General features: G+C 32.7%; 1 protein-coding gene across 2 annotated transcripts in view; it reads left to right on the top strand.

Annotated features, from left to right (window-relative positions):
* Nucleotides 1-15,840, top strand: part of COL11A1 (collagen type XI alpha 1 chain) — a 229,950-nt gene that overhangs the window by 73,262 nt on the left and 140,848 nt on the right. For both annotated transcript variants that reach the window (XM_005678025.3, XM_018045833.1), the window contains exons 8-15: nucleotides 105-359; nucleotides 1,068-1,130; nucleotides 2,689-2,730; nucleotides 3,900-3,962; nucleotides 4,574-4,648; nucleotides 7,647-7,730; nucleotides 9,781-9,837; nucleotides 13,183-13,236. In XM_005678025.3, the coding sequence (XP_005678082.2) occupies nucleotides 105-359; nucleotides 1,068-1,130; nucleotides 2,689-2,730; nucleotides 3,900-3,962; nucleotides 4,574-4,648; nucleotides 7,647-7,730; nucleotides 9,781-9,837; nucleotides 13,183-13,236 (693 nt within the window). The remainder of the gene's footprint in view (nucleotides 1-104; nucleotides 360-1,067; nucleotides 1,131-2,688; nucleotides 2,731-3,899; nucleotides 3,963-4,573; nucleotides 4,649-7,646; nucleotides 7,731-9,780; nucleotides 9,838-13,182; nucleotides 13,237-15,840) is intronic.

The following is a 15,840-nucleotide window of genomic DNA, read 5'->3' as shown; positions in this document are numbered from 1 at the left end:
AACCACTTCCCATCACATGCCATCAAACTGTATTTGCAAATGCTTACCTTGCTTTACTAACAGTAAACTTCATTTCTCCAATTCCTTACAACATAAATTAATAGCCAAATCCAGTTGAAGAAGTATTTACTGAAGAATATCTAACTGGAGAGGATTATGATTCCCAGAGGAAAAATTCTGAGGATATGCTATATGAAAACAAACAAATAGACGGCAGGGACTCTGATCTTCTGGTAGATGGAGATTTAGGCGAATATGATTTTTATGAATATAAGGAATATGAAGATAAACCAACAAGCCCCACTAATGAAGAATTTGGTCCAGGTGTTCCAGCAGAAACAGATATCACAGAAACAAGTGTAAGTCAGTATTATGCTCTGTGTCATTGTGTGTCTTATTTCTGGTATATTTTCATGTTCATCTTCATGTCTTTTCAGGTTTACAATATAGATTGTTCTTATATAAGTCATGAATGTTGATCACTACTAGGAGACCTTGATAGATTCTTCCTCATGGAGATCTCAGGCCACACTACTGGAGTCTTCTTTTGAAAGAATAATCTCTAATAGCACTGATAAGATTAAATGAGTCATTGTCATTCTGGATACCAAGACTATTTTCTAACTTTTAAACAGTTTAATTGACCTTTCTTATCTGGTGAAGTTCAGTAATCCATCATATTATCATTTTATTGTTATAATTATTAGTATTTAAACTTTTGAACTTCTTTACTAATTTCTTCCTACCACTTCTATTATTTTGATTTTAATTTGAAGATACTTTTTGTTTATTGCCTTGGAATAATAACTGAGGTCAACAGATACCATTATTTTTGTATAATATGTCTTTAAGAAGCAATTGTTCAATCTCACTTAAGATTTAGCATTAATGTTATTGTGTTTTCCTTTGTATATTTTCAGTATTTAAAACTTTACTTGGTTTCTATGTTAAAAAGTATATTTTAATAGATTGTTTACATGCACTTATATGATTAAATAACCTTTTTAAAAATACTTAAATAGCCTTATTTACTTAAAGACAGGCTGCTTGAATTTTTCACTCAACAGATTAATGGCCATGGTGCATATGGAGAAAAAGGACAGAAAGGAGAACCAGCAGTAGTTGAACCAGTAAGTACTGGTGTGAATACGTTGTAAAGGTTGGTACAGTGATTTGTATCATGAGCTATCACTGCTGTAAATTATTATGCATGTTCATGTAGTACCACTGAAAATTCTGTATGTCTAAACATTTATAATGCCACAAGTAAGTGAGTTAGTAAATCCAGTTCTGGCAAGCAGAATTTCAATAAATCAAAAAACAGAGAGATAGAGAATTTTGGAATTTGATAATAGCTGACAATCTTTTAATCTAATTCTTTCCTTTTATAACTAAAGGGACTTAAGATCTAAAGGATTTAAGTAACTTTCCTGAGGTTCAAATGTTTGGTAGTTGATCTATGACCTGAATTTGTCTCTCCTATTTTCCAATTCAGTAATTTTTCCTCTAAGCGCTGTGACTTCACATAATTAGAAATATATTATTTAACATAGTACTTATTTGTTTCATATCCAAATCACATCATATAATTATATGAAAACATTCTTTTTAAAATTTGCCTCATTTTCATCCATTGGAAGAAAAGTGATTTTTCAGATTTATGTGAATTGGTAAGAAGCAAATTCTTATTAGAAATCAATTTTGCTATCATTCTCCTTAATCAGCAATTTGGGGGAAAGTATTGCATTAGAAATCATTGGAGAAGGAAATGGCAACTCACTCCAGTGTTCTTGCCTGGAGAATCCCAGGGACAGGGGAGCCTGGCGGGCTGCCGTCTCTGGAGTCGCACAGAGTCAGACACGACTGAAGCGACTTAGCAGCAGCAGCAGCAGCATTGCATTAGAAATAAAGGAAGTATGTTGAACTACCTCAAGCTCATGAAAATCATTTCAGAAACTGCAAGGACAATTTTTTTTTTTAAGTGATGGAGGAAGATAAACATAAAAAAGCTGCATCTCTAAGAACATTGTAGTCTATTACTCCAAAATCTGAAAAAGCACATCATATGCTCACCAACATCTTTAAAAACAATTTTCAGAATAAATTTGTCTTTGTTATGCAAAGTTACAACTAACTTTTAAAACGACAAGACAATTTTCGGAGTAGAATCATAAACTTTTAGAATTGGGTTCTTATCCTGAAATAGTATTCTACTTCTTGTCTATTGAAGAACTTACATTTATGCCCAATTCTTTAACATGGACTTTACTCCCTTTTCCCTGAATTAAAGTGCTTAGGTGCTCTTTCTCCCACCTTTTCATTCACACAGCAAATATTTATCATGTTCTTGCTATGTACCAGGTGTTATTCTGGCTGCTAGCAAAAATTTGGTTAAATGTATTTGCCCTTTTGGGGAGCACTTAGTATATTCTTTTTGTAATATTACTTATATGAATATTTGTTTCCTTGCTAATTAGTTTATAGATTTTCTCAGGACAGGAATTATGTCTTCTATTGTTTTGAATTTCCTCCCTCCCAGTGCAAAAATGCTTGTAATTATCTTTGTATGTAGGAGCAGATAATTCACGTTTTAAAGTGCAGTGATGTGGTACTTTGATAGAGCCAATTAGATAAGAGGTTAGGGGTTCCATTGCCCTAGTAATGTCTTTATCCTTTCTTTAACTGTAGGGCATGCTTATTGAAGGACCACCAGGGCCTGCAGGACCTGCGGTATGTAATGTTTTAAGATTATTTTTGTCTTGTTTTTTTTAATCAGATATAAGATTTCTATTATACTGTTGAATTTATATATTTTGAGTATGGAGCTTCCTTGCTGACTCAATCAGTAAAGAATCTGTCTGTAATGCAGGAGAGCTGGGTTGATCCCTGGGTTTGGAAGATCCCCTGGAGGAGGGCATGGCAATCCACTCCAGTATTCTTGCCTGGAGAATCCCCATGGACAGAGGAACCTGGTGGACTACAGTCCATAGGGTCACAAAGAGTCAGACATTCCTGAGCGACTAAGCGCACACACACACATTTGAGTATTGAATTATAGAGGCAAGTACTTAGAGGAGCCAGTGGCCTTAAATCAGTTTATGATTTGGCTATCCAAATGATACTCTTTTGAGTAATATGAAATTAAATTTTGTTTTAAATATTTTTTGTTGCTTAATTATCTCTGAATTTTCTAACCTCATCTTCAACTTTGTACCTGAAAATCATAAAAATATATAAATGCCTTCTTTCTTTTTTTAGAGGTATAAGCATATCTCAATGAATGGAGTTGAGAATTTTAAGTAGACTGTAGCTGCCTTTATTGTACTGCTGAATGTAGTGATTATCAGCTTCCATTGTCATTTTTTAATAAGGCTGTTGTTACTCATCAGTGTGTCTTTATTGTCAGAGAGTTGTACTGATCTGACTTTGTAAGAAATCTTCTTCTTTTTGTGGAATTAATTAAATTCTTGTCATGTGAATTAAATATATTATACCCTGCCTATAAATACTTACACTCAGAGAAGAAGATAAATGATTTCTAGATTTCAACTTCGTGGTCACATTTTTGCAGTCTAATTGAATGAGTATACCAATTCTTTCACAAGAGCCGGAAACCAGCTTCCACCTCAGGAATTGTACATTGGCAGGATCTCCTTTTCTGTTCTTCCATGGAATGTCTGTGTCTACCCTGAGAACAAACTTGTAGAGGAAGAGTTGAGCTAGCTATAAAGTGGCCCATATATGTTCTCTTTTTATGGGAAGTTTAATAGGCCAGTTGTTTGGGAGAAAGTGTTTGTTTATGAAATATAAGTGAGTTCGTCTTTGATTTTGGTAGAATGAATTAGCCTGAATACTAATAAATTCAGGAATCTGACTCATCATGGTTTATTTCTCTGTAGGGTCTCATGGGTCCTCCAGGTCTACAAGGCCCCACTGGACCCCCTGGTGACCCTGGCGAGAGGGTAAGTAAGTGAAAGAATTCAAAAGAATGCAACTTAAATAAAAATAATTAAAATATATTCTACAAATTTAAGATATTATTCTTCTCACTTGAATAACATGTGAGTTCAATGTGCAAGTTTTAAGTTTTCTAACTATAATTTTAAAAATGAGAGGAGAGAATACGCATTAGTAAGAATTTTTTCATTATTTATAATCATTTTTTTTATATGAACCTGATACATTAGAGCAAGTTCTTCCTTTGGAATTAAGACATATTTTCCAGGAACTACTACGAACGTTTAGCTGAATGCTGGTAGAATGAGTTAATAAGCCTGCATCTAATTTGAAGATCATGTCCTGGGTCACATGGTGAAATAGACTATTAATGTTAAGTCTGTAGGAACTCTTCTTGCAAAATCCCTTTTTTCTTCTTCCTTGAGTAGCAATAAATTTATGTATCATTTAAATTCTGTAAAACTAGTGCAGTGAAATACAGTCCTCTCTAGATATACTTACTATTAGTAAAAGAAGATTAGCCAAGGAGTAGAGGACAAATTAAAAATTAGGTAATGTAGAGTTATGGCATTCAAAGTTTATTGATTAATTTTGGTGATTTCATGTACTTCCCTAGGGTCCTCCAGGACGTCCTGGTTTACCAGGGGCTGATGGTCTACCTGGTCCTCCTGGTACCATGTTAGTGTTACCGGTATGTATTTTTATTGTTATAAAGATAACCTGATGTTTTGTTATCCTATTGCTGAAAAACATTGCAGAATCATATTATAGATCAATCAAAAATCTACTGTATGAGGTAGAGATACTTGAAATGAAGCAGCCTCCAGGAACTGGATAATTTAATAAAGCAAAATTCTGGTAAATATTAACTTTGCAGTAGAACTAAGCCTTTATTATTTCATTATATTTTGACAATAAAGTTTAAAGGACTTAGTATTTTTAATTGTGTACTTTATCGTGAGTCATATGGGTGGCATGCATTTCATGTATTATATAAAATTACTATACTCTTTACCACCATATAGACACTAGCTGATACTTTTTAAATAACATATATTTATACTGTTATATTCATTGCCCCCAAATTATTTATTTTACCTTAAGATTTCTTTTTAAAGTTGCACAGAGGAATTAATATTAAAATGACCTTATTACTCAAAAGCAATCTACAGATTTAATGCAATCTCTATCAAACTACCCATGTTGTTTTTCACATAACTATCAATAGAATTAAAAAAAAATCCCAAAATGTATATGGAACCATAAAAGGCCCAGAATTGCCAATGTGATACTTAGGAAAATGAACAAAGGTAGAGACATAAGTTTCCCAGAGTTCAGGAAAGTAACTTTACTACAAAGTTACAGTAATCAAAACAGCATAATGCTGGCACAAAAAGACAAATGGATCAATGGAACAGAAGAGAGAGCCCAGAAATAAACTGACATACCTATGGTCAATTAATCTTTGATAAAACAAGGAAAGAATATACAATGGGGAAAAGCCTGTCTTTTCAGCCAGTAGTGTTGGGAAAGATGGACAGCAAAATATTAATCAAATATTCAAATAATCAAAATTCAAACACACCCTCACAACATACACAAAAATAAACTCAAAATGTTTTAAAGATTAACTGTAAGGCATGATACCATAAACCTTCTAGAAGAGAACATAGGCAAAACATTCTTTGACATAAATCATAACAATGTTTTCATGGGTCGGTCTCCCAGGGTAATAGAAACAAAAGCAAAACACAAATGAGACCTAATCAAGCTTATAAACTTTCGCACAGAGAAGGATACCATAAACAAAACAAAAAGGCAACCAATAGACTGGGAGAAAATACTTGCAAAATGTGCAGCCATCACTGACTTAATTTCCAAAATATACATCTCATATAGCTTAATAACAACAACAGCAAAACCAAAACAAAACACACACACAAACACAATCAAGAAATAGATGGAAAGACTAAGTAGGCATTCAGAAAACTAAGATCATGGCATCCAGTTCCAACATTTCATGGCAAGTAGACAGGGAAACAGTGGCTGACTTTGTTTTCCTGGGCTCCAAGATCACTGCAGATGGTGATTGCAACCATGATATTAAAAGACGCTTGCTCCTTGAAAGGAAAGTTATAACCAACCTAGACAGCATGTTAAAAAACAGAGACATTACTTTGCCAGCAAAGGGCCATCTAGTCAAGGCTATGGTTTTTCCAGTAGTCATGTATGGTTGTGAGAGTTGGACTATAAAGAAAGCTGAACACCAAATGATGGTGTTGGAGAAGACTCTTGAGAGTCCCTTGGACTTCAAGGAGATCCAACCAGTCCATCCTAAAGGAGATCAGTCCTGGGTGTTCATTGGAGGGACTGATGTTGAAGTGGAAACTCCAATACTTTGACCACCTGTGTGGAGAGCTGACTCATTTGAAAAGACCCTGATGCTGCGAAAGATTGAGGGCAGGAGGAGAAGGGAATGACAGAGGATGAGCTGGTTGGATGGCATCACTGACACAATGGACATGGGTTTGGGTAAACTCTGGGAGTTGGTGATGGACAAGGAGGCCTGGAGTGCTACAGTTCATGGAATCACAAAGGGATGGACACAACTGAGCAACTGAACTGAACTGAACTGAAGTAGGCATTTCTCTAAAGAAGACATACAAATTATCAATAGGAATGAGAAGAGATGCTAAACATTGCCAACTATTAGAGAAATAAAAATCCAAACTATAATGAGATATAAACTCATGCCAGTCAGAATGGCCACCATTTAAGACTACAAATAATAAATGCTGGAGAGGATGTGGAGAAAAGGAAATTCTCCTACAGTGTTACTGGGAATGTAAATTGATGCACCTTCTATGGAAAACAGTATGAAGGTTCCTTAAAAAATTAAAACTTAGAAAACTAAAATAGGGTTACCATATGGCCCAAGAGTCCCACTCCTAGCCATATATCTGGAGAATACTAAAATTTGAAAAGATACATGTACCCCAGTGTTCATAGCAGCTGTCTTTACAATAGCCAGGACATGGAAGCAACCTAAATGTTCAGTAACAAATGAATGGATAAAGAGGATGTAACATATATGTATATAATAATGGAATACTATTCAGCTATTATTAATAAAAAGCAGCATGGATGAAACTATTGATTATCATACTGGGTAAGGTAAGTCAGACAGAGAAAGACAAATATCATACATTATCACCTATATGTGAAAACTAAAACATGATACAAATGAACTTATTTACAAAACAGAAACAGATTTCCTGTGTTCACAGAGATTCTAGAAGTTTTGCTCAGAAAATAGCAGTTGATCTATAACACTGTCGAACTGAGTGCATTTAGAATTTTCACAAATGAGTGGATAGAGTGGGTAGCATTTGTGCAGGTAAAGAAATGGATGATGGCTTATTCCAGTGTTTTTTAAAATTATGGAATTTAAAATTGTAGATTCTGTAGTCTCTTCTAAATGTGGTAAAATGTCTCTTCTAAAATGGTCTAGAGAACTTCCATAAGAAATAAAAGGAAAATTTAGAAAAAATCAAAGTATGATTCATGATGGAATTACCTCGCACTTTGTAAAATCCCATCATTTTAAGTAAGTAGTGTTTAAACTAGTATAAGGCACCTACTTGAGAAAGTCTGATTTTGAGCTTTTGTATGTTATTATCTCTTCTTAGTTTCGTTACGGTGGTGATAGTTCCAAAGGACCAACCGTCTCTGCTCAGGAAGCTCAGGCCCAGGCCATTCTTCAGCAGGCTCGGGTAAGAAAGGATCAACATGTAGTCCCATAATCTGATTATGTATTCAATTACACGAGAGAGAGAGAGAGAGAGAGAGAGAGAGAGAGAGAGAGAGAGAGAGAGAGAGAGAGAGTGTGCGGTGTGTGTGTATGTATCTGGAGGGTGCTACTGTTATGAACGAAGTTCTATATAGTATATTGAATTAGATGCAGAAGATGCTAAGAAAATATCTGTTTTTCCAGTAGGAATATTTTATTTGATATTGAATATAAATAACTGGCCTTTGCAGTATTACCACACATAATTCTTGCAAAAACACACCAACCATAACATGCACAGTTTCTAATTTTATTCAAAGAGGGCTGATGGTGGATTTATACATAACACCCTTTATCTTTCACATCCAGTTTTCCCTGCTAAGGCGTATGTCGTATGTCAGTGATCAATGAATAAAGAGGGTAAACTTTTAAATAATTTTTCCACCTAATCTTACAGATTATTCAGGATTTCCCAATTAATCCAGAAATTTCAGTTTCTTCGGCATTCTTGTGTAGGAAAGAAATCTTCAAATATGTAGTCTGTGTGAAACATTGTAATCTATATTTTATTTTTCCCAGATCTGCTCAGTTCAGACTTCATTGTCAACTAAAAGTTTCCCACTATCTGCATACCTGTAGAATATAAAATTGTTTATTTTTAAATTTGTTCCAGTTACAATTAAAATATAAAGAAAGAAATCAAAGGAATGGATCAGGAAAGAGTTGAAAGTGATATAATACTTTTATTCATAGTATAGTCTTGTTTTCTTTTCAAGGAGAAAGGAAATAAAAGGCTTACAGTGGTATGGATATGAGTTCCTGCTTCCTAAGTGATATAAATCATTTTGGTGATAACTATTTATCATCATAAATTTATGACGACATAAATTATTGCTTGGTTACATCATTTATAAAGACAATGAAAATTTAAAATACTTGTTTATTAGGTCTTAACATGATAGAAGTCTAAAAATATTTAAATTGATTTACTAATGGTGCATACAACCTATAAATTATATTACTTTGGACAAGTTTTAGGTAATTACTTGAGCTTAAATAGTTTATTAGGCCATTGAATTCCTAATTTTATTAGTCTTTTTAATCTACTTGGAAATAGGTAGCAAGCATTATAATTCCAATTTTTCAGATATTTAATCTCAAGGATTAAGAAGTGTATTGTCAAAAATCTCATGGTGAGTCAGTAGTGTAATTTTGGAGATATTACTGTTTTCATCTCATGCACTTTTCTAATATGATTTTACATATTATTTCTATTGCAATATTTTAATATCTGCTATGGTAATCTAAATATTCATCTTTGGAATCACTAATATTCAAAAATAGCACACCACACTAATTTAACATCTGTCAAATATTTATCTTTTTACTCTAATTGTTCCAGCTTTTCAAGTGTGCTAATTTCACATTTCTAATATTGTGTCGACAGTGCATGTAATCAGTCTATTATGCCTATGATTCTATAATTTAAATGTATTTTTCCATAAAGCACTAAATTTGAGATTTGTTAAAATAGCTATATTATCTTAACACTTCCTGATCAATTTTGCTTTTATTTGGCTTTAATTGTCATAACTTTTCATAAGACACTGCTAGAAAACTTACTTAAAAAGCATCTCAAATTGTTCACAACTGAAAGTATTTTCAATGAGAATTGCACCTACATATTGAAGAGAAATTTATGCAATATTCTGAATGTACATTTGAGTAGAAAAATGATCAGATATTGTTTCTTATTAGATATTAAAATTTACTTTTGCTTGTATCATTAGATAAATCATAAATATGTAGTATAAGACTGTATAAGTTGCAACAGTTTAAAACAAGTTTGATACTTATTATGTCATTGTCATTCTAGAAACATGATTCTTCAGTAATCAAACACTTTTTCTACATAGCTATTATGCCTCTGTTGATCAGGCTGTTACTCAAGGGCCACTTGTACAAATGATTATTGTGATTTAATATGCTCATGCAAGGTAACATTCCTGAATTTGCTTTATTTTGTTTTCTAGATTGCTCTGAGAGGTCCACCTGGCCCAATGGGTCTGACTGGAAGACCAGGTCCTGTGGTAGGTTATCCAATAAGATTTTATATATTTAAGTTCCTGTATTCGTAGTTCCTTGTGCAGCTTTGGTCAGGCAGTTTTCATTTCTCTGGCTAGTGAAAGTAAGGTAAATAAATAGACTTGCATTTCATTTTGTTTCCATTTCAAAGAAGCTATTTGAATTCAGTCCTCAGTAAATTTTAATGAAAAAATTGCAGTAGGAAGTTCTCAAATCATACAATGAAAAATATAATTATATCACATATCCAATTATTAACTTTTCAAACAGTATTATTTATTTGTACAATAGAGTTATTGAATTTCAACTTTACAATAAATTCTTGAGATTTAATTTTAGGTTAAAAAGAATTGATTAAAGAAGGAAAAAATATATGAGGCTAATGAAAAATTGTCCATAATCTTAGGAGAAACAGGAGATGTGGCTTAAACTTTAAGTTGCCTATAGTATTTCATGAATTGTTTCAGATATTAGAAAAACTATTTTGTCTTTCAGAGGCTCTTGGAAAATGTGTTTTGTTTTTCCTTATAAGCTTACTGACAAGCTAATGTGGTCTATATATTTAAAAATAGTCTCAAATATTTTGAAATTTACCAAATGCTAAGGACTATAGCAATTCACACACACACACACACACACACACACACACACACACACACAGAGCAAAAGATTCTTTTTAAGTCATACTTTTTTTTAAGAGAAAAGAACACTGAAAAATTCCAGCCTAATTTTACATTGACTTCAAGATTAATGGAATAATTTATAATTTAAGTATTATTTTTGATATAAAAAGCTATACTATGCTTTTGATATGATCTTATATGCACAATATACTTTATTGAAATAATGGTATTTATAGAAATTATTATACCTAACATTAAAAGTTTTTTTTTTTTGGTTTGCTGATTGGACACAGCAAAACATTTTTTTTCAAATTTGATCAATTAAATAGTTTTCTAATTCTGTTTTATTGACCTTATTGGGATGCTAGTTTTCTTCATGTAGTTTATTTGTGTTTTTTATGTATTTTCCCATATATTTATAGTTCTTTGAATTCATTCTTGAAATTTTATAGCATTTTATATATTTTCAGGGCTATATACTCAATCATACGAGCTCATGTGGAACATGTGTTCTGGCAGTATGTTCCACAGAATTTAAATTATACATTTCTAAATGCATTATTATGTATTTATCATATAGTTTTACTGTTCTGCCTTACAAAATATAATAAAGAAATGAGAGTTTATGTCAGTTAACAAAGGAAGAAATAGAATTAATGTTTTGTTGCTTGTTAGTAATAACAAATTTACATGACTGAGGAAAACCACAATATGCTGGTGTTTTATAGATATGGGGGCGGAAGAATTATGTGTCTATTTTATTAAAAGTGAAAGTCCTTGGAGCCTGGAACTGGAGACTCTGATGAGGCAAATTCAGAGTTGGAGAGGCAGATTTAGGGTTGGAACTGACAAAATATACTTTTAATGATGCAGCAGGCTGAATCTTACGTTCAAGAATGCTTGGGAAACACTGCCTATTGTTTAATTTTAAAATATCCGTCTAGAATCTCTAAAATTAAAGGAACTTTCCTACTTATCATCCTGACAAATACAAATCTGGTGGATCTATATAGGGTAAGGGCAGTGATGAACAGAATCCATGAAAATTTGTTACATTGAGCTGTTCTGTTTTCACCAGTCATTTAGGGCCAGACATTCACAGCATGTTTGCAAAGGGAAAGCATTAACAACCATGTTATTACATTGCCATTCTCAATGTAATATCCAAGATTAATTGATTTTACTACTTAAGCCTTTGTTATAGAATGTTTTAGCTTCCTAAAATATTAAAGGTAGATATTGAGAGAAAGTAATCACGTTGCTTGTTTTCACCATTTTCTCTTCTATTTTCTTTGCTCCAAAACATAAAGTTATTACAGACTGTCAATAATCTTAATTTTAGAGTCTAAAAATGTTTTATATATTAAGATTTTAAAAAGAAGCAGTATTTTAAGACATAAATATTTTCATTCTCTCCATGAGCACTTCCTTTATTCAATTATTTATTTCCATTTGCTTTAATAGATAAAAGGAGATCTATATTATAAAATATTCAAGAAATCTTGAAAATGTTCTTTTCCTTATTCTGTTACTGTCAATGATTGCATGACAATTTTTAGAATAAGTGTTTGGGCAAAGTAATTATAATCTGTTAAGTAGATAGTGCTTATACACAGATATACAATGTAAAAATTAATTAGATTATTGTACTGTTCTTTGCATTCAGATCTGAATAATAATCTCATTTAATGTAGAACTCCAGTTTCTCTTTTGAAGAAATTTAACTGCAAGATTACAAGAATGATCTTCAAGACTGGAATATTCATATTACTTGACTTGCCATATATTTTGGCAGTCATATTAACAGTTATTTTACTTTGGAGCCACCAGGAGGCTCTCAACACCTAGTATTTTCAGGCTTTGCATAATTTTAGCTTTTTTGCACTTTGATTCAATGCAGTATTTAGTAGAATCTCTATTGATCTAAACAAATCAGAAACCTTTTAAACACACAAAATATACTTCAGCATGAAGTAACTATTATCATTATATTCAGTTTTAATGTTCGAAAGCTCTTTAGGAGGATGAATGGCCTAGTATTCATTTTTTTTTAAAACTCAACAGCACTTTTATAAAGTGATTTTATATTTTTTCCAGTTAATGTGCCATATTTTTGTTGTACTTCTTGACTTATGTAAATATTTGTAAGAGACTTTGTCATAGGATTTATTTTTGTGGGGAAATTTAATACAGAACAATCTAGGGAAAAATGCTTTACCATTATTTCAGGACATTATGATGAGAGCAGTAGCATCTGTTTTTGATGTTTTATTGCTATAGAATTCAGCGTCTCAGAAATTTCTGAGTATAAAAGCATTAACATGTTTCCAAGTTGTATAAATGGATCAGTGTGTACCTAAGTCTGTAAAAATGTGTTTTCTCTAGTACTGCACCACAGTGTAATATAAATAATGCCTGAGTATGGTGGTAAGTGCTCTGATGGCATACACATTAAAGAATATCTCAGAATGATCTCATGAAATTGGCTTCTGTGTGATTATCAGTAAATATAAGCTTTTAAATATAGTTCTCACATGTGAATACAGTCAAAATCTGAGAAGAGATGTATTTCATTCAGAAGACTTGAAAATTTTATTGTATTAACTAATAAAATCATATTTGAAGAAATGTATTTTGAATAATGTTTCTTTCAAGTGAAAATAGTAGGACATAACTGATTAGAGAATTACAAAATTAAATGAATATGTCTTCACTTTTTCTCTACAGGGTGGGCCTGGTTCTTCTGGGGCCAAAGGTGAGATGGGTGATCCAGGTCCTCAGGTAAAAATTAACCTATTTCACTTATTTTATATTTAAATTTATTTTATCTATTATGGTAATTGAAGGGTCTGCCATTTGTTTTAGGAGTAAAGAAATTACTTACATGGCCTTTCAGCTTCCATCAACTTCTTTAATTGAAAAATCTCTAATGGTCAGTTGACTGCCAATAATTTGATTAATTTAAACAATATTAGAAGAAGATAATAAGCTAGAATTGTAAAGTCTTGATAGTAATAGGTCTTCTGAATATTAAATTGGTTTAAAATTGTACAGAGCAAAGCAGAACCATTGCCATCGTACTTATAGCAGCCCTAATACAAGCCTAAAATGTTTCCTGTGGAGACCAAATCTAATATGTTCTCTCAGAAAGGATGTTTAATATAGCTAAAAGAAGCTTACTTTAAGTTCTTTGTAGAGCTGAGGAAATTAAGGGAAATCGAGAACATCTGAGCTGAGATTCTTAAAAAGACCTTACACATTTTTGCATGTGCGTGTGTGTCAGTCTCTCAGTCGTGTCCAGCTCTTTGAGGCCCCATGAACTGTAGCCCACCAGGCTCCTCTGTCCGTGAGATTACCCAGGCAAGAACACTGCAGTGGATTGCCGTTTCCTATTGAGGATCTTCCCAACCCAGGGAGAGAACCCATGTTTCCTGAGTCTCCTGCACTAAGCCATCTGGGAAGCCCTACAATATATTTATATGATGCCAAATTTAAAGTATTCTTTATCCTTGAGTGATAAGTAGATAGAAACACACACTGTAAAGACATTATGGAATATACTTATCCTAGAAAACTGAAAACAAAGTATCATGTACTTTTAAAATCCATTCATTTTTTTAATGAGAATGCTTCCTGATTTACTATATTTTGAGATTCAGATTGGCTGCAGGAGCTTTCAAGTAGTCATCTATTTTATCCTTTTTTAAAAAAATCGATTTTACTTTAACAATATTATAGTGTAAAAGTGAATTTGAACATCTATATGCATTTTCCCTAACTACCCCCACAATCATTTGGATATTGAACGGTTACAGAACCCCAAACAATTACTTGATACCACTTTACAGTCACATCTTCCTACTGCTAATAGCTGACTGACTGCTGATCTGTTCTTCACCATTACAGTTTTATGTTTCCAAGAATATCATATAAATGAAACCATACATTATGTAATCTTTTGAAACTGTCTTCTTTCACTCAGCATAATTTGTTGCAGCTGATGAGCACATCCATAGTTTATTTGTTTTTGTTACTGAGTTAATATCCCCGTGTTTGGATGCACCACAGTTCATTTTGAAATGAGAAAAAAATCCCCTAAATTGAGAGAGATATTTGAGTGACACAGAATGTGAGAGCTTTCTTTTCCATGCCTGTTAAATATTGTCATAAACAGATGGAAAGCATTTGTACCTTAACTGAGAATTATATTAAAAAATTGAATAAAAATATTGAAATGTTAGGAAATTTAGCCTTTTACAGTTTATGAATTTCTGGATCCAACTCACCTCTTTACAAAATGGGTGAATTTGAAAACATGCTGCAGCAGTTTTCATGGTCTTTGTAGTTTTCCTTAATTCCAGTGAGATGTAATATCAAATGAAAGATCATTTTCATTAAAACTAACAAAATTGATCCTGTTATTATTGCTCCTTGCCTTCCAGTTGAGGTATAGGATAGAATTTTTTTCTACAGTATTTTTAAGCTATATTCTTTTAACCTCTAACTATTAGGCAACTTTAATTTCATGTTTCTATAATCAGTGTGTCAAAGCTATCATAATAATTATTTGTAATTTCAAATGTGTGTTACATTTTCCACCACACTCATTAAATTCATATCGTTTACACTTAAAAAAGGATGTTATGCTATGTCGCTTCAGTCGTGTCCAGCCCTGTGACGCTATGGCCCACCAGGCTTCTCTGTGCATGGCATCCTCCTGGCAAGAATACTAGAGTGGCTTGCTGTGCTTTCTTCCAGGGGATCTTCCCAACCAAGAGTCAAGCCTGCATCTCTAAAGTCTTCTGCATTGGCAGACAGGCTCGTTACCACTAGTGCCACTGAAGGCCTATGTAATATTTCTAATGGATCTGTATGTTATCTATTACAAGCTGTGTAATTTTATTCTTAAAACATGTATATTAATTCATAAATAAGACATTGTATGTTGATATAGCATTGTACTGAACTACCTCAAGAGAGATACTGAGGATCTTAAAACTTTAATCTGAGATGGCATGGCACCAGTCAGTAATTGAATTCGAGTTTGCCAAGTCATCCTCCAGAATTTTGTAGATGAGTGAAAGAAATGTGTACCAGGCACTGTGCTAAACTGTAGAAGTATAAAGGAGAACAAGATTTAGTCCAAAGTTGCAATGGTTAACAATTAAATGGGAGACTCAACTATGGAAACAAAAACAAAAAACAGTTACAATCAAATGTGATACTTCCAATAAAAGAATAAATATCTAAGAGAAGATCTCCTTAAATGAAGGGAATTTGAAAGCAAAGTGATTAGAAAGAGAAGAGGAATGAAATGAAGTGCTTTCAGTCCAGGGAAATGTAAAACCCCAAGATCTTGAGAATAAATTTAGTAATTGAGAATTT

Source organism: Capra hircus, chromosome 3 (genome assembly GCF_001704415.2).
Source record: "Capra hircus breed San Clemente chromosome 3, ASM170441v1, whole genome shotgun sequence".
NCBI lineage: Eukaryota > Metazoa > Chordata > Mammalia > Artiodactyla > Bovidae > Capra > Capra hircus.
This window is presented reverse-complemented; position numbering and strand designations above follow the sequence as displayed.